This window comes from Mastomys coucha, unplaced genomic scaffold (assembly GCF_008632895.1).
Source record: "Mastomys coucha isolate ucsf_1 unplaced genomic scaffold, UCSF_Mcou_1 pScaffold14, whole genome shotgun sequence".
Lineage (NCBI taxonomy): Eukaryota > Metazoa > Chordata > Mammalia > Rodentia > Muridae > Mastomys > Mastomys coucha.
Window position 1 is genome coordinate 22,206,070 of NW_022196896.1, and position 22,788 is coordinate 22,228,857.

At 37.9% G+C, this 22,788-nt stretch overlaps 2 protein-coding genes across 5 annotated transcripts in view; both read left to right on the forward strand.

Annotated features, from left to right (window-relative positions):
- Lrrc69 (leucine rich repeat containing 69) overlaps nt 1-16,883 on the forward strand; it is a 120,005-nt gene extending 103,122 nt beyond the window's left edge. The window contains exons 9-10 of one of the 3 annotated variants that reach the window (XR_004117749.1): nt 11,514-11,623; nt 12,357-12,404. The gene's annotated coding sequence lies outside the window, so the exon portion shown is untranslated. Of the gene's footprint in view, nt 1-11,513; nt 11,631-12,356; nt 12,405-16,704 lie in introns of those variants that run through there. The other 2 variants (XM_031366564.1, XM_031366563.1) reach the window with 2 other exon arrangements.
- A 1,806-nt stretch (nt 16,884-18,689) lies between these two features.
- Nucleotides 18,690-22,788, forward strand: part of Slc26a7 (solute carrier family 26 member 7) — a 121,421-nt gene continuing 117,322 nt past the window's right edge. For both annotated transcript variants that reach the window (XM_031366572.1, XM_031366573.1), the window contains exons 1-2: nt 18,690-18,860; nt 19,131-19,354. In XM_031366572.1, the coding sequence (XP_031222432.1) occupies nt 19,162-19,354 (193 nt within the window). In that variant the 5' untranslated portion in view covers nt 18,690-18,860; nt 19,131-19,161. The remainder of the gene's footprint in view (nt 18,861-19,130; nt 19,355-22,788) is intronic.

Genomic DNA, 22,788 nt, shown 5'->3' on the forward strand with positions numbered 1-22,788 from the left:
AAGCACATAAATTGCTCAAAGAATAAGCTTGGAACGAATTTATCATGAAGGAAAACTCATTCTAGGTTAGGTCCAGGGAGGAGGCCACAGGTTCAGTGTGCAAGGTCATGAATAAGGAGTGGGTAATTCTATTACATAAAAACTATTACTTTGAACTTATAATGAGCTCATGGAATGAAAGGTAGATAAAACTACTGCTTTGAAGGTATAATCAACAATCTTGTTCTAACTTCCTATTGTGTAACATTTTTTTAAATCATTTTTTGAATGAGGTAATGCTTCCTCTTGTCTTAGGGGATATAAATGTGCTAAAGGAAGAAAAAACAAATGTATTAGAACTTGCTTGCTAGAGCATGCTCTATCCACCAAATGTATGTATGTGTACGTGTATATGTGTCAACTTGTTGGAGGCAGCTCATTGGAGTTTACTTTATATGGAGTTCCTTGTATATGTGTCTGCGTGCTTTTGTGTTTTCTATGTATATATGTGTATATATGTCTGTTTATGTGTGTGTTTGTATTTACATGTGGTTATATGTGTATGTATTTATGTGTATATTCATGTGTATGTATGAATTCTAACTTTTTTCTCTGAAGAATGCTATTGGAATATGATGGAAATTTCATTGCCTTTCAAGATTACTTTTGCCAGTAAAAACATTTTCATAATATTTATTCTGCAGATCTATAGTGTAGGATTTGCAAAATTAATGTTATTCTTAGTATCTTCCTTCCTTTTTTAATGTTTTAAAAGATTTTTTAATATCATTTATTTATTTATTATAATTTTTATTTATTATCATTTATTCATTTATTATCATTTTATTATCATTTTATTATCATTTATTATTATTCATTTCATTGACAAGGATTATACCAAGCAAATTTAAAAAGCTAATTGTCTTGTGAAATATGCAAAGTTTCCTGTTTTACTTTGCCATAGAAATGAGTGCTTTCTTCATCTTCATAGGATAGCTGTTCTTGAACTATCCCCATTCTCAGAGACTCTAGCTGTCTATGTACAGTTGTCGTACACCATCATTTTCCCAATATATCTTACTTTTGATGCTGGTTGAAGTAACTTTCAGAGATTGCCTCATATCTCTTCTAATAAGTTAGCAAGTATCACCAACTAGAGTTCAGTAGTTTTACCATTACCTTTCTCACATTAATGTTTGCATTCCTAAATCGACATAGCCTTCGCAGATGTGTTCTGAAGCTCTGACCTGGCTGTGCTGTATTACCACTACCCGAGAGACTTCTCTCCCAGCCCTGTATACATTTCACAGATGAAAATGCATAGACCATGTTTATATTATACTAGAAAAAATTTGTTGGCCTGAAATTCAAATTAAGCCCTAAAGCCTGTATTTTAGGTGGCAGCCCTACTTTATAGTAAATTTCAACCTTGCTGTCTTTAGTCAACCAGTATTCTGATATTTTCCAGCATAAACTTTTCCTTTTAAATAAGTCCCACATATACCACTATGTAAAAGGCATACTATTTGTATTTCCTAATGGTATGCTTTATTACAACTGTAATAGCTTATTATAAATTCTTTCTATTGAACTTTCTCCACTGTTAGTCTGTTACAGACAAATCATTATGCCCGAAAGCACAGACATTTAATAGCTTTCAGTTATGTTCTAAACAAAGTCTGCATTTCTTAACATTTGTTTGTCCTTCTTACAGGTCTCTAGTCTACCTGCCTCTCCCTCTCCTGACACTTTTTCTTCATGGCCCCTTTGTCTAGTTACTTTCTGTATCAATTACTTTTCTTGTTGTTATGACTAAATCTATGACAAGAAGCAAATTAAGGGAGAATTGGCGAATTTTGGCTTCCTATTTGAAGACATGCTGTTCATTCTATCAGAGAAGGGAAAGTGGCTTGAGAGTGAGGGGCCTGGTTTCAGTGCATCTGAAGTTAGAAAGCTGTGACACTCTTGAATCTCTGCCTCACTTCTTCAGCAAGGTTTCACCTGTTGCAGGAAATAGTAAAAAGAAATGGCAAGTTCCCATGCTACACATTGCTACTCTCAGCCCCAGCAGTCTCACTGGCCAGTTCTGATCTCCTGGAGACTCTCTGCCTCAGAGCTCCAAAATTTCTCCACCCAGCTCAGTAAGTTCCTAAGTTACCATGCTTCAAAACCCCCATGGCTTTTGTGGTGTGCATCAGACAAACCCACACTTTGCTGCCCTACCTTTCTCTCTTCAACCCAGATGAGCCACCGTGTGAAGGAAAACACAACACACACTTAGTTCAGAAACAAGGGTAACTCAATTGCTGGGTGCAACAACTAAAATGCTAATCTTGTAAGGCTTATTAAATCTAAATCCTTCAGTGGCTGACCTGGGAGACACTAGTAGCTATATCTTGTCCTCACGCTGTCCTCATCCCAAAAGGAACCCCCTCTCTCTTGCTTCCTCTCTTCCCCCATCCAACCCAGAAGTCCCATGTACTTGTCCAGTGATTGGTCCTTTATTCATAAGGAGATGTTTCACTAGGAGTGACCTGAGTACATGACTCATTTCTCATTCCAGACAACCCTTCCCAGGAGAGCAGAATTAACATCAAAATACAAAAGCACCAGGACCATCCACACCATTCAATTTTCACACCTTACCACCTGTGAGGGACCAAAGTAAGCAGCATGGGACATTTCACATTCCAACCGCAAGTTCTTCTGGGTCCCCAAGTGTCTATGCTATACTTCCTGGTGTTTACTATCCACAGATTGGAGTACTGTTTCTTTCTACTAGTGTCTGGCATAAGTTTTGCTCTACACACTGCAATTGGGCCATATATATTTTCCTTATCCTCTCAGGGCTTCTATTTGACACCCCTATATCTATGGCACAGAATAACAATTCCTTTCTCAGAGAGTTATTACAAATAGTAACTTTATATCCAGCTACTTTGCTGAAGTTGTTTATCAGGTTTAGGAGCTCTCTGGTAGAATTTTTGGGGTCACTTAAGTATACTAACATATCATCAGCAAATAAAGTGATAATTTGACTTCTTCCTTCCCAATTTGTATCCCTTTGTATCCAATTTGTATCTAATTTGTATCCACCAGAGAACTCCTAAACCTGATAAACAGCTTTAGCAAACTAGCTGGATATAAAATTAACTCAAGCAAATCAGTGGCCATCCTCTACACAAAGGATAAACAGGCTGAGAAAGAAATTAGGGAAACAACACCCTTCACAATACTCACAAATAATATAAAATACCTTGGTGTAACTCTAACTAAGCAAGTGAAAGATCTGTATGACAAGAACTTCAAATCTCTTAAGAAAGAAATCAAAGAAGATCTCAGAAGATCGAAAGATCTCCCATGCTCATTGATTGGCAGGATTAATAGAGTAAAAACAGCCATCTTGCCAAAAGCAATCTGCAGATTCAATGCAATCCCCATCAAAATTCCAACTTAATTCTTCGAAGACTTGGAAAGAGCATTTTGCAAATTTATCTGAAATAACATAAAACCTAGGATAGCAAAAACTTCTCTCAACAATAAAAGATCCTCTGGTGGAATCACCATCCCCGACCTTAAGCTGTACTACAGAGCAATTGTGATTAAAAAAAAAAAATGCATGGTATTAGTATAGTGACAGGCAGGTGGATCAGTGGAATAGAATTGTAGACCCAGAAGTGAACCCACACACTTATGGTCACTTGATCTTTGACAAAGGAGCTAAAACCATCCAGTGGAAAAGAGACAGCATTTTCAACAAATGGTGCTGGCTCAACTGGCAGTTAGCATGTAGAAGAATGCAAATTGATTCATTCCTATCTCCTTGTACAAAGCTCAAGTCCAAATGGATCAAGAACCTCCAAATAAAACCAGATACACTGAAACTAATAGAAAAGAAAGTGGGGAAGAGCCTCAAGCACATGGGCACAGGGGAAAATTTCCTGAACAGAACACAAATAGCTTATGCTCTAAGATCAAGAATTGACAAATGGGACCTCATAAAATTACAAAGCTTCTGTAAGGCAAAGGACACTGTCAAGAGGACAAAATGGCAAGATCTTTACCAATTTTTATATCTGATAGAGGGCTAATATCCAATGTATACAAAGAACTCAAGAAGTTAGACTCCAGAGAACTAAATAACCCTATTAAAAATGAGGTACAGTACTAAACAAAGAACTCTCAACTGATGAATACCGAATGGCTGAGAAGCACCTAAAGAAATGTTCAACATTTTTAGTCATCAGGGAAATGTAAATCAAAACAACCCTGAGATTCCACCTCACATCAGTCAGAATGGCTAAGATCAAAATCTCAGCTGACAGCAGATGCTGACAAGGTTGTGGAGAAAGAGGAACACTCCTTCATTGCTGGTGGGATTGCAAGGTTGTATAACCACTCTGGAAATCAGTTTAGCAGTTTCTCAGGAAATTGGACATAGTTCTACCAGAGGACCCAGCTATACCACTCCTGGGCATATATCCAGAATATGCTCCCAACATGTAATAAGGACACATGCTCCATTATGTTCATAGCAGCCTTATTTATAATAGCCAGAAACTGGAAACAACCCAGATGTCCCTCAACAGAGGAATGGATACAGAAAATGTGGTACATGTATATAATGGAGTACTACTCAGCTATTAAAAACAGTGAGTTTATGAAATTCTTAGGGAAATGGATGGATCTGGAGAATATCATCCTGAGTGAGGTAACCTAATCACAAGAGAATACACATGGTATGCACTCTCTGATAAGTGGATATTAGGCCAGAATCTCGGAATACCCATAATACAATGCACAAACCACAAGATACTCAAGAAGAAGGAAAATCAAAGTGTGGATACTTTGATCCTTCTTAGAAGGGGAAACAAAATCCCATGGAAGGAGTTGCACAGACAAACTATGAGCAGAGACTGAATGAAGGACAATCCAGAGACTGCTCCCCTGGGCATCCCTGCCATATTCAGTCACCAAATTCAGACACTATTGTGAATGCCAGCAAGTGCTGGCTGACAGGAGCCTGATATAGCCTTCTCCTGAGAGGCTTTGACAGTGCCCGACTAATACAGAGGTAGAGGTTCACAGCCATCCATTGGTCTGAGCACAGGGTCCCCAATGAAGGAGCTAGAGAAAGGACCCAAGGAGCTGAAATGTTTGCAGCCCCTTAGGACGAACAACAATATGAACTACCTAGTTCCCTCAGAGCATCCCAGGTACTAAACCATCAACGAAAGAGTACACATGGAGGGACTCATGGCCCCAGCTGCATATGTAGCAGAGCATGGCCTATTCTGTCATCAATGGGAAGAGAGGCCCTTGGTCCTGTGAAGGTTCTGTGCCCCAGTGTAGGGGAATGTGAGGGCCAGGAAGCTGGAGAGGGTGGTTTGGTGAGCAGGGGGAGGAGGAATGGGGGAGGGGAGAGTTTTTTTTTTTTTTTGGAGGGGAAACCAGGAAAGGAGATATAATTTGAAATGTAAAAAAGAAAATATCTAATAAAAGAAAAGATAATGTCCCCACAAAATAAGATTGGGCATATTTAATCTTCATCTACTATGTTATACTCTATAACAGAAATATCTGCAACTTATTGTCAGACTAAAATTACTCATTAGGACAAATAAAAATTGGTTTCAAGCTAATTTTTTTCTCTGAATGCATTTTAGAAGTCGGATAATGGGGAGAGTAACACCTTTCTGATGCAGATATTTACAGAATTAAATGCTTTTAAGAAGTTGTTTTTAGGGGTTAATTATTTATTATCAAATGAATGTGTTCACAATATTTTTTCATTTACTTGAATATGAGTTTGTATTATAAGCCAGAGTTATGATCCATTATGTTTTTGTATAGATATGTATGGAAATTTAATATGCTACAAAATTCATAGCAGCATTGTACCTCTGCTGTCTACAAACTATGCTTTTTCACAGAAAGTTTATTTTAACATATCATCACTGTTGAACTTACTTTTTTTATTAGATATTTTTAAATTTAATTTCAAATTTTATCCCCCTTTCTCATTTCCTCTCTGATAACTCTCCTATCCCATCCCTCCTTTCCCTACTCACTAACCTACACACTTCTACTTTCCTGACCTGGCATTCCCCTACATTGGGGCATAGTCGAGCCTCCACAAGACTAAGGGCCTTTCCTCTCATTGATGTTCCACAAGGCCATTCTTTGATAAATATGCAGCTGGAACCATGAGTGCTCTTTGGTTGATGGTTTAGTCCCTGGGAGCTCTGGGGGTACTGGTTAGTTCACAATACTAACCAACCAGTATCCCCAGAGCTCACAAAAAGTTTAAAAAGTTATTTTTACATGTTGTTACATTGTTTATGATATTGAAGATCATCTTCCCAGCTTAGTACATTGGATTTTCTAGGCACATGTCACATGATCACAAGTCTAGTGAAATGTGTTTTGCTAATTTTAGGAATTGCTTAAGATATCAAGGTGTCACAATCTAGACAACAGAGTACTAGAATGCCTAAAGAAGCAGGAGAAGAGAAATAACCAGTGAGATGCTGCCAGACACGTTCGCTTGGCCTGTTCTGCGAAGTTATGGCATCTGCTAGCGAGATGTGCACATGCCTCTAGTGTTACATGAAAGATGCAGGCCCTCCCTGGGCCAGAAGGCTCCCAGAGAAGCTTCATTCTGAATGAAATGCTCTTTTTTTTTTTTTGAAATATCATTTAGAGAGTACTGATGATTGAATGAGGCAATCTCTTGGGACTCTTTAGTTGTGTGATTCCAAGAAAGCTGGTCATTACCAACAAATTAAGGTTTGGTGGATCTAGCCAAGAATGCTGCTTAATGTTCACAGGGAGAACAGAGTATTGTGAATGATTCCAAGTTAGTGGAGAGGGCCTGGGGTTTGCAAGATATTTCCTCAGTCTTGACTGATTTTATTTAATTAGAATTTCTTTTTTTGGTATCCTTGTGGGACTCTAATGAAGAAGAAACCATCAAACAGAGGCTAATTTATTTCAGCCTAGTTAGGATTCATCAGACTGGTTCTTGCAATAATTCAATACAAGATGAGCCCAGAAGGGGAGAACAGGAATCATAAAGGGAAACTGGAGTGATTTACTTGGCTGCTGAAGAGAGAGTAGGAAGGGATAGTAGGCAGTTCCCCGTAGGGTGTGCTGGAGAGTGCCCTGGAACCTAAAGTCTTCTCTCCTTTTATGCTAATATGTTTCTGAGATTCCCAAGGGCAAAGCAACTTTCCTCCAATCACAGAGTACTTAAGTAAGCAGCAAAGCAAAAAGCTCCCATTTCTAAAAATTTGGATGGGCTATATTTCAAATACACCTGGCCGTTCTCAGTGAGCTCCCAGTGTGCTGTGGCTCATTCTCCCATCATTGCCTCAAAGGTGCTGTTGTAGTATCCAGCCTTCAAAAAGAGCGTGTACCCACTCCTCTTTCCTCTACCTCCAGCTCTTCTCTTTCCCATCAGTCAAGGATATTCTAAACTTTGACGTTTTAGAAACATCTTATTTAAATACATTAAAAGGCATATAAAGAGAATAGATTTAATGCTGATTCGCTGTGAATTTTAAACTCCTTTTCATATTTTAATGTACTTTAATTTTGTCTCTGTCAATACAATTTTCAGTTCTCTAAAAGTTCTGGTAATTGTTCTTTCTCTCCTAAAAATGTCATCTAACCCTCACAGTGTGAAGTACTGGTCAGGATTTCATTTTGGAGCTCATGAGCTCCCTCTATGACTTCACTGGCTTTAATGAGACCTGTTGGGTATGAGACAAACTTTCCATTTAAACTGTTATGCAGAGTGCTAAGCCCACAATTTTTAGGATGGGCTTCAGAAAGCTTCAAGATTAGTTTCTGTGCTAGCGATCTCTCTATGTACACATGTTCTTTTGTAAATGAACATTGTGCAACTCTTCTATTATGTTCTGTAGAAGTACTGCAGATAGATTTGGAAGTAATGGGTCACCCATTTTCACCTCTCAGATGCATAAAATATCTGGTCCATTCTCAAGTTTCACAATGATTACATTCCAAGTACTCATTGCACAGTTGCTCAACTTTCGCATCTATTCTACTAGAAGCTCAACAAGTGTTGAAAAATTAAGTGCTTTTAAATGAAGCAGGCACATCTGAACAAGAAACCTGTTTTATCTTTTTAGATGAGAAATGGTTATGTTTGAAAGCCAGCTTCCATTCAGTAATTAGACATGCATTGCCAGGAACTCATTGCACAGTTGCTCAATTTTCTCATCTATTCTACTACAAGCTCACCCTGGCAGAGCCATTATTTGATCCATAGACAAGCTCAAGGGGTGCTACCTAATATTGCCTGTTCTTAGTTCTCCATGTTCATGCTCACTGATACCTAGCAAACAGGCACAGCATGAACCTATGGCCTGGTTTCCCACAGCTCCTGTGGGCACTAAAATCTCCATTAAAGGCCTTGGAGTATCTATATGGAAGGATTATATCCCTGCTTCCCACCTTTAGTTTTAGCAGAGCTCCTTAAGCATCTAAACATCTAAGCATCTAAGCATCTAGAGGAAAAGAGGCCTTCAAGAGATGGGAAGAAATACTAGTGGAAGTATATCTGTGCTCATGTTTAGAGCTTTCTTCAGAAGTGCTAGCAGGCCTTGTCTAATAAAGTGACCACATTCAACTCCCCTCTCCTTCCTGTCTGGAGGCAACAGAAGAGGGAACTTCGAATTCTCAGCATCTAGGGATATTGTGAAACAGTGTCAACTGCACAAAACTCATGAAAGATTTAGATGAAGGGAAGTCTGGGATGGAAAACAAAAACACAAAAGGGCCGTGAGACACAGAAATATGCAGCAATTGAAAATCACTGAGAATTTAAAAACATACCTAAAAAAAGTACTGACCCTGTAAAAAGAATGTTCCTGGCCTATTTTTGATATATTTCTATTTCTCACAGGCAAACTCAGGAAATACTTCTCTAGTCATTGATTAATAAGTCTCAAGGCATACCAGAGCTGACATATAATCAGTTCCAGGGCAGTGTTTATTTAACTGTTGATCATTAGTCCATGGGGTTCTCACCTAGAATATTTAGAAATACATTTAAGTTGAGCCTAAGTAAAATCTCATGCATAGGCTATTTCAGATTGTTAACTTCTTTCTTATATTTTTGGAAGTGCAAAAACTCTGCTCTATTTATTCCTTTTTGAAAACACAGATTTCCTCTTTTCATTGAGAAGTCTTCAGGACAGAAGCCACAATAAAATATTGAGACATAGACATTGGTCTTAAATGAACACAGAAACAGAATTTGTACTAGGCTATTACAAACTATAAATTAAGATATTTATCTTAATTTATGTTCAGGATTCCACCCGCCTCAAAATAACATAGTCTCTTGACAGTGTGAGAAAGAAAATAGAAACTGCTAACCTAAATAGAAGGGAAAAACTGAAGCTGGCAATTGAGGAAAACCTCAAGCTTCATATTTCCAGCTCTGCCCATGCCTTCTGCCCTTTCTACCACTTTCCAGAGAATAATATAGTTAGTAAAAACTATGAAAAATCCTCAATCTTCGTGGCTAGTTTCAGAGTTAAAATCTCCCAGGCGGCAGAAGAAGGTTTCTTCAACAGTAGGTTAGACTGTCAAGGGAAAGTAGAGAAGTGCAGAATATTCTACGCCTCATGTTGTTGGCAGAATGTGCGTTATATTGATAAGACAGTGAAACGAGTTGATGTAACAGGCCATGGGAGCTGTTGCTCACTATTGATATGACCACTCACCTGAGTTTAGCAAATTCTGCCTGGATAAATCACCTTTAAAAGGTGATTTTAGCTGTTCAGTATTGGCTACGTAGCCACTAGGTGACACTGTTGCTTTAAGAATTAGTGTAGGAAGCACTGTCCTTTTACAGGTCTGGATTCATTCTTCTGCCAAAGTTGTTGATGCTCACAAAGCTAAGAAGCGGCACAATTAGAACTCAAGCCTTCCTTGATATCATGCCATTGACAGAAGTGGTGTCTGCTTCCAACACATTCTAGGGGCTCGTAGAGAACCTGTACTTTGTAATTCTATTTCAAATCCAGTTTACTATATATAAAAACCATGGGGATGCACATTTAAATTTGTGTTTCGGATAAACAACTTTTCAAAACTGCATCTTCAGTACAAATGTTTGAATTTCAGATAAACAACCAATGCATTTGGGTTTTTTTGGGGATTGTTTTTGTTTTTGTATATATACATCTCAGGATTTCATGAAGCATTTCTGACACAAACTTATTCCTCATGTTTTTAAAATTCAAATTTCACTAGGTATTGTGTATTTAGCAGGATCTGAAAATGATCATGTATTTTCTATTTTAATCTTAACTACCTTCTAATCAATCTAGGAATTGGGTAAAGAAACTTTACCCAATTTCTTTCTGCTCGGTCTCTCTATGCTCTCTATTTCTTCTCCTGGTTCATGGGAGCATATTGCCAGTAAGACACTGTTGCAGCTCTGCCTTTTCTCGTCCTCTTGTCTTCCCAGCATCGCTCTCCCATCACCCATGTGCTTGCTGCATTTGCCCTGTTTTCTCTGTATTTGAAATAACAATTGTAGGCGTCTGTCTTAAAAACCCTCCATCTTCATTATACTCATGGAAACAAGTCCTTATGTCTTAGCACTCGTGTCTCTACAGCCAAAAGAGGTCTATTTTCTTCACCCAATACATTGTAAAACTGCTTCCCTCAGGGTTCCTTAGCAACTTTCTAGATGTTAAATCCCACACTTCTTTAATCATCCATCTTTCCTACTCCCTTCTTTTTTGAAAATATTCCATATCGAAGCCCTTATTAATATTTTTTCTCTTGGTAACACTTCTCATGGCTTCACCATCCTTTTCTTGTGAGCAATTGTGAGATTTTCAATTTCTCCCTTAACAGTATCATCAAAACCCAAGCCATATAGAAACATTCCTTATTCACTTTCTCTGATTACAAATATTTTACTGGGAGACTGTTCGTGAACTTCTTTACTCCTGTTGGTTTTCCATCTGATTGTATTATCAACTTAGTGAATAAGTGCTCCGATCATGGATACTTATAAAGCAGACAATCAGAACAATAGATTCAAATATAAGAATACTCAGAGTCTAGGAAATCGCAGGAGAAATAATATTTACTTCAGTTGCAATTTTTCTTTGAGATGGCCAATACAATTTTCTGTTGGCACCTAGAAGGATTGGCAGGTATATGAACAGTGGGTTACTAAGCATACTTATTTTTTTCTCATTTTGACACGAGTGTCAAAGTACACTAGACTGCCATTTTCCCAGATTGGATAGAGACTTGTAACTTGTTAAGAGTGATTTATAGCCAAGATGAGGGAGACCACTTCTGCTAAGGCAATTGTTTAAATTAAAACTCTCAGAACAATAACTGTGAATTCACACCACTCTTGTGATTACTTGCACTAATTCCCATGCCAGACCAGACACCTTTAATATGTTTATGCAGAGCTTTTAACTGAACATGAGTGATTGTTTTAGAATTAATTTTGACATTATATATTTCAGATTTCCAGCTTAAGAACAAATTCACCAGCATTGACACAGATGGAAATGTATTTGGGATGTTATTAACTTCAGGGACTAAGTAGATAAATTTACAGAAAATTACAAGCTAGGTAAGATTGTTCACCCTAGGAGAAGAAAATACTTCACTCTAATTGAATAATAGCTGCAAGCAAGACATTTATGGCATAATAAGTTTACATATTAATGTTTAAAGGCACATTAAAATCTCAGTGTGAAACTGCTGAAAGTCTCAGACATGATTCAAATTATCTTAGCAAACAGTGAAAGAAATTTGTGATAGCTAACAATTAGAACTTATCGGTGCCTCTCCCTTATGCCAAGCATTGTCCTTGGTGCCCACTTATCTCAATGTTCCTTTCAAAGACCTTGAGAAGTTGGCATTGGGTTTTAGCTTTCCTTGCCAAAGCTGTACTAGTTGGTAGTCTGACTCCATAACATAACCCTTCAAATATTTCTTTTCCATATGCTCCTTCTGACACAAATAAACAGCGATGTTCCTTGCAGGTTGATTTATTGCTTGAGCAGATGAATTTTCACTAGCAGTAAATATATGGGATATTGCAATAAATATTTCCATTTATCTGCAGTGAAAAATTTGAAATTTCTCGAGTAAATTTCAGTTGTACCATTAATTAATGAGGGAACTAAAATATCTGACGCTTTACTTATTTGCTGTTCATTGATTTGCTGTTTCATTAAAATTCTTTGTTCAAGATCTAAAAGTCCTTAAATGTGTTGAATTTTTATTGAACTTAAAATGTCTTGAGGGCATGTCTATATTTTAAGGCACTATTCATTTATTACTGTTTTAATTTTATATAGATGTGTATGTGCTTATGTAAGTTAATGTGCATGAAGGTGCCTGTGGAGGTCAGAAAAGGGAATTGCGTCCCCTGGAGCTACAGTTATGAGCAATCATAAGAAGCTTCAAGTATGTGCTGGGGAATACAACTGGGTCCTTTGGAAGAGCAGTACATGTTTGTAACTGCCAATGCATCTTTCCAGCCCTATCCTGCTGTATGAATTTAAATCACTACTATAACTGTGCATATTCTCTTTTTATATCACTTTTATCTCACTGTCACCTGGTTTGGCTTCTGTAGACAAGTATGAGTGCTGAGAAGTCCTGATTATTGTTTAAAGTATCATTTGGGGAATTAGCTCATATCTGATTTATGTTGACAATTGTGGAATCAACACCATCAAGTAAAAAAAAAAAAAAAAAAACAAGCTCAGAAGAAAAAAATACATTTTGTGATTTTAAGGCCTTAGTAAAGTCTAACTGTAGTGCTACAACCATTTACTAAATGACCAATTAGTCTAGAAAATTAGACATTCTGAAATTTTAAGTCAATATACACAGAGGTAGAAGGCAAGACTACTCACAAAATGGATTTGTTGTAGATTTGGACTCATGTACAATTTGATTCAGAAAATCCTCTTTGGATAATGAGAAACATAACTGCCCCCAAATGGCATCTTTCAGAGTCGTTTGTTGGCACTGGGGCTCTAGCAATTTATTTATAAGGAAGTAATAAATATGGGTTTAAAACTTACACCAAGACTTTCCCTCAGTGTTATTTGAAGTAATAAAAATCTTGGTAACTAGATTGTTCATTCCTAGAGAGAAGCACATCCTTGAGAAAGAGGGTTGTTGATGCTGTCACGAAGGCTTCTATGTCTAGTCATATATCAATACTAGAGATACACACAGTGGACCATGACACCTAAGTTATGCAAAGTAAAAGCATTTTATAAAAGGAATAAGGATAACACATGAAAATTGAAATTAGTAGTATAAGTATAGAACACATTTTCTTATTTAATATTTCTCTGTTCTCTCAGAAATTTATTTTATGATAATTATTTGAGGATTTAGTAATCAGAAAAATATTGGCAAAAGTAAATAGTTATTGGAATTCTTATCCAAGCATCAGCCCTCTGAAATTTTCATTTATCTTGACCCAAAGGGTACAAAGCCATCAAGTTTTAAAATCAAATCAGGAGCCTTAGCTTTAAATTTTTATTTTTATTTATTTATCGATTGATTGCAGTACTGAGTATTGAATCTAGCGCCTCACACATACTAAGCAAAGAGTCTACCAGTAAGCTATAGCCTCAGGTCTTTTTACTTTCCTATTTTGAGAGGTCTATTTCAATAAACTGTCTTTAGGCTAGATATCAGTTTTTCATCCTCCTGTTTCAGTCTCTTAATAACGGATTAGAATCTTACACCACCAGGCCTGCCTTGTTGAGCTTGGCTTTTGACACAGAGACTTAGTGCTATATGTATATAAGAGAATAATTTGGTTAGGGTTAACTCTGCAGGTCACCTTTTGGTCTCCAGATGGAGCTATTCATGTTGGAAGGGGGAATCGTAAGAATTTAAGGTTTCAGTTCTTAGGGCTGCCTCATTAGTGCTACATTAAACTCAAATCATCTTCCAGAAAGCTATGAAAACAATAACTATGCTGTTGAGTCCTCTTAATTAGGGCTGACAACAAGGTGCTATTTCAAGTTTCTGTGCCAATGAGACAAGATCCATACTGACTTTGGATTTCCCTTAAAAAGTAAGTCAAACACTATTGACAAAGTAGAGGAAATTTATGTTGGGGAACTGATCCATGTGAAAAATACAAGATTTATGGAGTATTTTTTAGCTAGTTCCCTCTTGAGTAATACTAAGTTCCAAATAATCTCTTTTTTCATGATTATTATTCCAAGTGGAGGCTATGTATCGAGGGGGTAGAGTCAATGAAGTCTTCAGAGAAATTTTACCCTCTTTTTTCTGTATTGAAGTTATATGACTATTGAAGACAGCATATTTGATTTTATCTGAATCCTTAAGATTCATTTTAGACACTATAAAATCATATTTGACCATTTTATCATAAATTATAGGTACTAGCTGCACGTTTTTTTTTTTTTTTCTTTTTTGCATGCAGTGGCTGGAGGAGGATGTCTGTCAGATGTCCTGATTTAGACAGGATCTGTTTCTGAACTTGAAGCTATGTCAGTGGTCAGAAATCTCAGTGATCTTCCTAACTTTTCCTTCCTACAGCACTAGGGCTATATTCACAACCATTACATAATACAAAATAATGGTAGAATGAAAAGCAATAAGGTAAACAAACAGGCTGGAAAGTTCTATGTAATCAAAGATGGCTAGTTATGCACGTCAGTGACCATTCTTGTTATCAGTCTTACTCATTGTTGGACTGGTTGGTAATGAGAAAACATTACAGAATGCAGGGCTGCAGTTCACTTACATGTGTCATAGTATTTAGGAAATGATCAGCACCTAGGAAAAATAAAGAACTATTTTTAGAAATTGTAGCATTGAATGAACTGGGCAGGAAGGTGAGAGTCTGTAATATAGTACAGACGTTAGGATAAAAACCAAAGAGTAGAACTCTGAAATAGTGGGTCTTGGCTTACAAATTAGGAAAAAATGTTCTAATAGTCAGGTCCAAAAATTAGAAGAGCTGTTTCTCTAAGCTTTTTAATTTATATCATTAGACAAATTAAAACTAAACTTGGATTAAAGGGTTATACCAATGTGTATCAAGTTAGCATTAGTTAGAAGCTGGTACCCTGTTTAATTCACATAATCAAAGTTCTCTCCATATGTGGATGCATCTCAGTGCTGGCCGTATGGTTTAGTGAACAGAGGAAAACGTTTATCTTTGCTTCCTCTTTTTCTGGCAGATTAAGTCTTGTGCTCTGTCTTTTCATTAGACATGTTTACCAACCTCATGTAGTAGACATGAGTTAGAAACTGCTGTGACCTATGCTTTGTTCAGTATAACTTGGAGGATATCTATCAGTGCTTTTGGTGTTTTGTCCCTGCACAGGTGAGGAATCTTTACTTATGTCTCTCAAAACCCAGTGAATATGATCCAGCTTATAGCCAGTTTAATATTTCCCAAGAGACTCTGACCTCACTCAAGCCTGGCCCAGTTCCCTTATATGTCATAACCATGTTGAATACTCTCAGTGCCAACTCCCCACCTCTGTGAAGTTTCAAGCCAGAAGGGATGCTACATTGCTTGCACCTTCTCCCTTTGTGCACATCCCATTCAGTTTTTCCTTCTCCACAATCCAGACTCTATACTATAAAGAAAAGGACTGTGTTAATAACAAGAACATATCTTAGATTTTCAAAGGGCAAGGAAGAGTTGAGCAAGCAAAGACAAAAGTTCTCCCTATTTTTTCCCTACTACCTCCACTTGTTTTCTCTCTGCATACTATCTCTATTCTTTTAGAGCCAAGTGTGGCAAATTTGCTGCACCAGGCTAAGTGATCACTGAGCAATTTCAGGAGGACTATTGGACTCATAACTATCTAGGGGATGGTATGTCTATAGTTTCTTCTAGTAGATCATAAGGAAAAAATGATATGAGTAAGCCTTATTCATAGAGAATTTGTGATATGAGTCAAAAGAAAATCATAAGAGAAAGATATAAAGCCAGAAAAAAAAATCAGGAAAGTGACTTCAGCTCTATATCTGTGAAGGCTACCTGAATACTAAACCTATAGCATGACCAGAATGCTGGGGATCTAGGGAAGTATTCATGGAAGATGTAGATTTTAATAAATATTTAAAAGATGTGACATCACTATGTGGCAGGTCATTAACTGTTGCTGGAACACAAGTGTCTGGGCCGGATGGGATGAATTGCCCTCAGTGGTAATGAAATTCCCCCATTCCTGAGCATCCAACTCTTTCTGTGTGACTTAATTTACCTTTTTTCCTGAGAGAATGTTACTTATACCTTTTCCTACTTCCTTCATTAAATATCTCCTATTTAATTCCTATTTCTTCATTAAATATCTCCATTAATTCCTATTTCCTTTATTAAATATCCCCTAAAGAATAGGAAATCCCTACTCTCCCCTTCCTGTCCTGCTCTGCAGTGATTGATTAATGCACACTTGCTGGATGAGAGCAGTGATTGATTAATGCGCACTTGCTGGATGGGAGCAGTGATTGATTAATGCACACTTGCTGGATGGGAGCAAGTTGCTAAGCTAAGTAGCTATGATAAGCTAGTTGGGAGCAGCAGGCAGGACAGAAGAATTATATTGTTTTCGTTAATAGGTTTGAATTTAATGTTGGAGGTTACAGAAATTTAGACATGGTAATGATGTCACTCAAATGATGTTTTAGGAAGAAGAGCTCTCCTGTTGGTCCATATCTGAAGTGGAAGACAATCAGAAAATCTTTTGATATCTATAGGTGTTCACTGGACATTCAGGGAAGAGATGGCCCATATGGATGGTATACAGTATTGAACATCAAAGTACTTCAGTCATTGGAACTTTCAAATAAAAGTTATTACTCTTGAACTTTATGGGCTGGCCTAGTCATTTTGAGAATCTCATGTGTGTAAAGAAATTCCTCATAAGGCTCCCTTTGTTTGGCATTACTGATTATAAATAAGACTGATATTGTGCTGTGGTGTGAGGTTTTGGCAGGCTTTAAATAATGTGTCTGCACAAAGGATTAGAAAAATACGGGAGTTGAGCTCCAGATTTAAATGTTAGGATTTTTAGGAAAAATTTATTCTCTTAGGAACTGTCTGATAAGCCATCCAGTTTTTGTTCTCATATTTTTTTTCAGCTTAGGCTTGAATTATTTTTTTAAATTTCATGTTTATCTTAAGAAACTAATACACAATGAATGTATACATAATTCTTGATTTCTGTGCACACATGCTAAATAGAGTACATACAACAATGGGAGAGATTCCCATGCTTGAAGGAAAGCCAGCCTACATTTCCTACTGTGTGCGTTTGCATTAATCTTCTTAGGCTATTTTTAGATCACACAGTAAGTTTAAAATGCTACCATTTACAGCATCCTCTCTGAATGAGATTCCTCCCCTCTCCTTCTCCTTCTCTTTGTATTGCTAGCGAAGGGCTAGCATTGAACCAAGGGCCCTGTGCATGGTAGGCAGAAACTATTCCATTCAGCTTCATTTCAGCCATTAGACTCCTCTACTAACCTTTAGCCTGACCCTGAGTTAGAAATTTATTGAAGTGTTAGAAATGTAACGTGGTGAAAATAACGGAAAAATATAGAAAACATCTCATACATTCATATAAATGTATATATCTCAATGTATTTAGGATTCATGGAGTTTGAAAAAGAATTGCTAAGTATTACACATATTAAAAGTATTACACATATTACAAGCAAGGGACATTATATTTTTGAAGCTGAGAAAATAGCTCTTTCTCTTAATGTAATTAATGGGGAAAAGCATAGTGGGGATCCTTTAGAGAATAAGGGTTCTAAGTTCTTACTGTTGTAACAGCTTCCAGCAGTTGATGTCTAGTCTCTGGATAAGTGGACATTAGAAAGTACTGTAAGTAACTACATGCATGCTTTTCTTTCTTCTGGCTTCACAGTTTTAGTTAGAATATTGGCTTTTTGGGTTAATTCCAATGGTTCAGATCACAATATAGGCTTAGTCTTCTGGAAGCTGTGGGAAACAATAATATAATAAAATCTTTGACAGTCTATTCTGTTATAAAATGTAACACTAGCTTCTAAAGGAGAATGCTCTACTAAAAGTTATATCAACAAAAATAGTATTACACACACACACACACACACACGTGCCTCTTCAAACAATAGTTTTAATGATACTGAATTTCTCAATAAATTTTATTTACAAGGACATAAGTGTGCTAATTAAAAACATAGAGAAACAATCAGTGAAAAGTGAATGAACAGAGACAGGAAGAAAAATAAACTCTAGCCACAAATATTTGCTCATTGTGGTACTTAATTCCTTAGCCCAGGAGATGAAATTTCAGTTTGTTTATAAGAAATAGCTAGTCCTTTCTCAGATGGCACAGTGGTTATCTGAATGTTTTATTCTATGAATGAAAACCTCATATTCCAGAGAACGGAATGACAAGGACTCATGTAGTCCCCTATCATGTTTCCGAATTTTATGGAATTGGCAATTTTTCGTCATGTTGGAAATATCTACCTCACAAAGAAGTGTGACTGCAGCATATTCTGTACAGAAGATCCTTCTGGCAGTCAGGACCATGATTTTGCTTGTAGGGAGACACTGGACTGGCTGGATCCTTCCTGGTTGCATTAGCATAGCCCAGCCCACTTCCACCACACGCCCAGAACTGCCTCATTAACCATTGGGAATGCAGCCAAAAACATAAGACGACAGTGAATATAAAGGGAATTACTGGCAAGGGAGCTGTAACTATCTCACCACCGAACCTATTACTTTTCCAAGTTCAGAAAAGTATTACATGAACAGGAACCATTCCTTATTCAGATAGGAATTCAAGGTTTGAGTCTATAATTTTTATCTAGAATAATTAGCTGAACCACAGTAAGGCATGCAGCTCAGTTGCATCTCTCTCTCTCTCTCTCTCTCTCTCTCTCTCTCTCTCTCTCTCTCTCTCTCTCCTCTCTCCTCTCTCCTCTCTCCTCTCTCCTCTCTCTTTTTCATTTATTTTCTGGATAGCTTTGACATTGTAAACCACAGACCAATTGGAGCCTGGCATCGAAAGGAGGTGTTCTCCAACGATTTTTTTTCTCTCTCTCCCTTCTTGAAGACGTTGACTAATACAGGAGGGAGTCTGAAAAATGACCGGAGCAAAGAGGAAAAAGAGAAATGTGCTGTGGCGCAAGATGCACACCCCCCACCGAGAAGACATTAAGCAGTGGTGTAAGAGGCGCCTACCTATCTTGGAATGGGCACCACAGTACAATCTGAAGGAAAACCTGCTCCCGGACACCGTGTCTGGGGTGATGCTGGCAGTTCAACAGGTGACACAAGGTAAGCGTGTGTTTCCAGTTTCCTGCAGAACGGATGTTACTTTGGTTCTTGGATGGGGGTTATGTTTGAGGGGTGACAGTTTAGCTAGTGAAACAGACTTAATAAAATGGCTATTAATGTTAGGAAAATAAGCAGAGTAGATGTTTCTGTGAATGATTTTCCTAATTGCTTTTAAAATTACTTGGCTTTTTCTGCCCCCCGGCTAGAAATTAAGCAATTAAGCAGCAACACTAGAATGGAATTAACATATTTTGCAATGTTAAAGTTCATATTGGTTCAGAGTAAAGGATGAATGATTGTGGAAAATAAGCTTTTATAACTTCTCTGTGCTGACATAATTTCCCACTGTCGTTGAATCAAGCTACAGAACATTTCCTATTCTGAATACAATTGCTCTTGAGCCCAATTAGCAGCACACAGTCACAGTTACCTACTGTAGCCACAGGACTTGCTATAAAGCAGAGAACAAAGCTTTTTGTACATAAAGGAGGCTTATTGCCAAGATCACTATTTGCAAAGCGAATCCTACACACTCAGAGCTTGTGTGCACCGCACTGTGCCTGTTTACTTGCGAGGTGCAGTCCCTACAGGATTCTTGTCTCAATGAGAAATATAACATGGTAAAACATCCCCAGAACAGATTCTAAAAAATGACATTCTGCATTAGGTGTGTATTCGTGTGTGTGTGTGTATGTGTGTGTGTGTGTGTGTGTGTGTGCATGCATGCACCTCATTTCCTTAAAGGTATGTTCACATGAGTTTTGGCTAATTCAGGTAACAGTGTTCTACCTGTAGCCAGAAAAAGGAACTGATTTCTCAACTTCCCAGCTTTAAAACTTTGGAACAGCTTTCTTGGCAAAGACTCTTAGTGATTATATTTCCATGCAGTCTTACTACCTCCCTGGCTTTAACTATTATTTATTCTGTTCAATTATAAGCGTGCTTTTAATGAAATTATTCTGTAGCTGGAACAAAGTGGTTTGTGTACTTGTGTTTTCAGCCTGATTAGGAACATCTGCACCGGGGGGTTTAAGATCCACGGTGTTATCATACTTTATAGAATACAATTTTACTGCTTAACTCTGTGTTGTATTTTTAATGACTATTTTGCCAATAGAAAAGTATAGTAATCTTTAAAAAATAAAAAGGTAATAGCAGATCAGAGCATTCCCAGCCTTTCTTTTATTTGATTTTAAATTCCAGGTGAAACACCCCTATGTCATTTGAAAATTTAGCTGATGGACTTAAACAAGTTTCCTCTCCACAGATGTTTAGTTTCACCATATCCCATAAATTTATTTTGCTGTTATTTAATATAAAATAAAGGTGGAATATGATTTTAGCCGTAGTTGTCTTTTTATGCTTGAAAAGCTCCCAGTGACCAAGAACACTCGGGAATGTGATACAGTTCCCTTAGGCTCATCCTTAGGTTATGGCATATGTGGAAGCCTTTGGTAGGTAGTTTGAATTAGCTTTTGAGAGACTTTAATGATTATGCATTACATTTATTAGGAAGAAGTGCATTGATAAGCTGATGAGAAGCACGAAGCTTCCTCAGCCTGGCTCCATGAGAAGTGTGAGTCAGGTCACATGTTCTGTCCATGGACAGTTACACTGCTAGCTCAGCCTGGCTCCATGAGACGTGTGAGTCAGGTCACGTGTTCTTTCCATGTACAGTTACCCTGTTAGCTCAGCCTGGCTCCATGAGAAGTGTGAGTCAGGTCACGTGTTCTGTCCAGGGACAGTTACCCTGCTAGCTCAGCCTGGCTCCATGAGAAGTATGAGTCAGGTCACATGTTCTGTCCATGAGAAGTGTGAGTCAGGTCATGTGTTCTGTCCATGAGAAGTGTGAGTCAGGTCACATGTTCTGTCCATGGACAGTTACACTGCTAGCTCAGCCTGGCTCCATGAGAAGTGTGAGTCAGGTCACGTGTTCTGTCCATGGATACTTACCCTGCTAGCTCAGCCTGGCTCCATGAGAAGTGTGAGTTAGGTCACGTGTTCTGTCCATGAGAAGTGTGAGTCAGGTCACATGTTCTGTCCATGAGAAGTGTGAGTCAGGTCACGTGTTCTGTCCATGGAAAGTTACCCTGCTAGCCCAGCCTGGCTCCATGAGAAGTGTGAGTCAGGTCACGTGTTCTGTCCATGAACAGTTACACTGTTGGGAAGACTGCTGGTGTTTTCCTGTTGTAAGAAAAGATGAATTCTTGCAAAGAGCCTTTTCAAATATACATTTTTCATTCTTTTTCAATCTCTTCTATTTAAAAGGGCTCAAAGGCAAAGTATGTATTGCACTGGGCCCACTATTTAAAAGAACCCAGAGTTAACATTGCCCTTTCCATAGGAGGCTTAAAACAGTAAGTTACTGAGGCCCTCATACCTGAGAAGTGGAGGAGTCAGGACTTGAGTCCAAAGCCAATATGCTCAACATTTTCATTTTATTCTCTATACAGCCAAAATCATCAGAATTTTTATAATACCAATGTTATTTGTAATAGGAGATATTGTGGAAGAGTCGGCTGTCTGTCTCTGCAAATGAAGTCTGTATTCAAGTTTCATCTCTGAGGTTTTCGAGTCAAAGTAGAAGTGACAGGAGACGCTCTCCCAGCAAGGGGAGCAAGCAGACAGTGACTCCCTCCTGCTGGATGTTGGTGCTTGCTATCAGCCCGGGTATAAGGGGACTTAGAAGGGAGAAGGAGTAAAGCTTGCTCTCCTACCACAGTGCAAGCAATAGAAACAGATCCTTTTTAACTACTGATATGTGAAACGATGGTCTGAATTTATTGTCTTCAGGACCTATAGGTCCTGAAAATCGATACAGTTCTACCTAGAAATCACTCTTCCTTTCTCTGTTTCTAGAAATGAATTTAAAATCAAGTTACTGAAAAGTATCCTAAGTGATAGCTATGAGATAGGTGTTACTAATTTTAAAAACAATTTATTATTTATATGAATACTCTAGCTGTCTTCAGACACAACAGAAGAGGCCATCTGATCCCATTACAGATGGCTGTGAGCCATCACGTGGTTGCTGGGACTTGAACTCAGGACCCCTGGAAGACCAGTCAGTGCTCTTAACCACTGAGCCATCTCTTCAACCTTGTGTTATTCATTTTATATACACCTGACTCCTATGTCACTGTTCCTCTGGGCTGTTCTTATAGATCCTTCTGTTCTTAAATCCCTCCCGTTTATCTGGCCTTCTTCTCCTAAAGAACCTGTGTAGATTTTTGCCTCCTCTGCAGAGACTTTTATCAGACCGTCCTATCTTAGACACTCCAACCTTAGCCTCATCCTTAAAAGCACTGAAGGTGATATCATCTGCATAAAGGACTGGACCACTATCGCTGTGCTACGTATGCTTTCTTTTCGATCTGAGAACCATCTATGAATTCACACCAACCTAGACTGCTCTCAGCACAGCCCATGCCCGA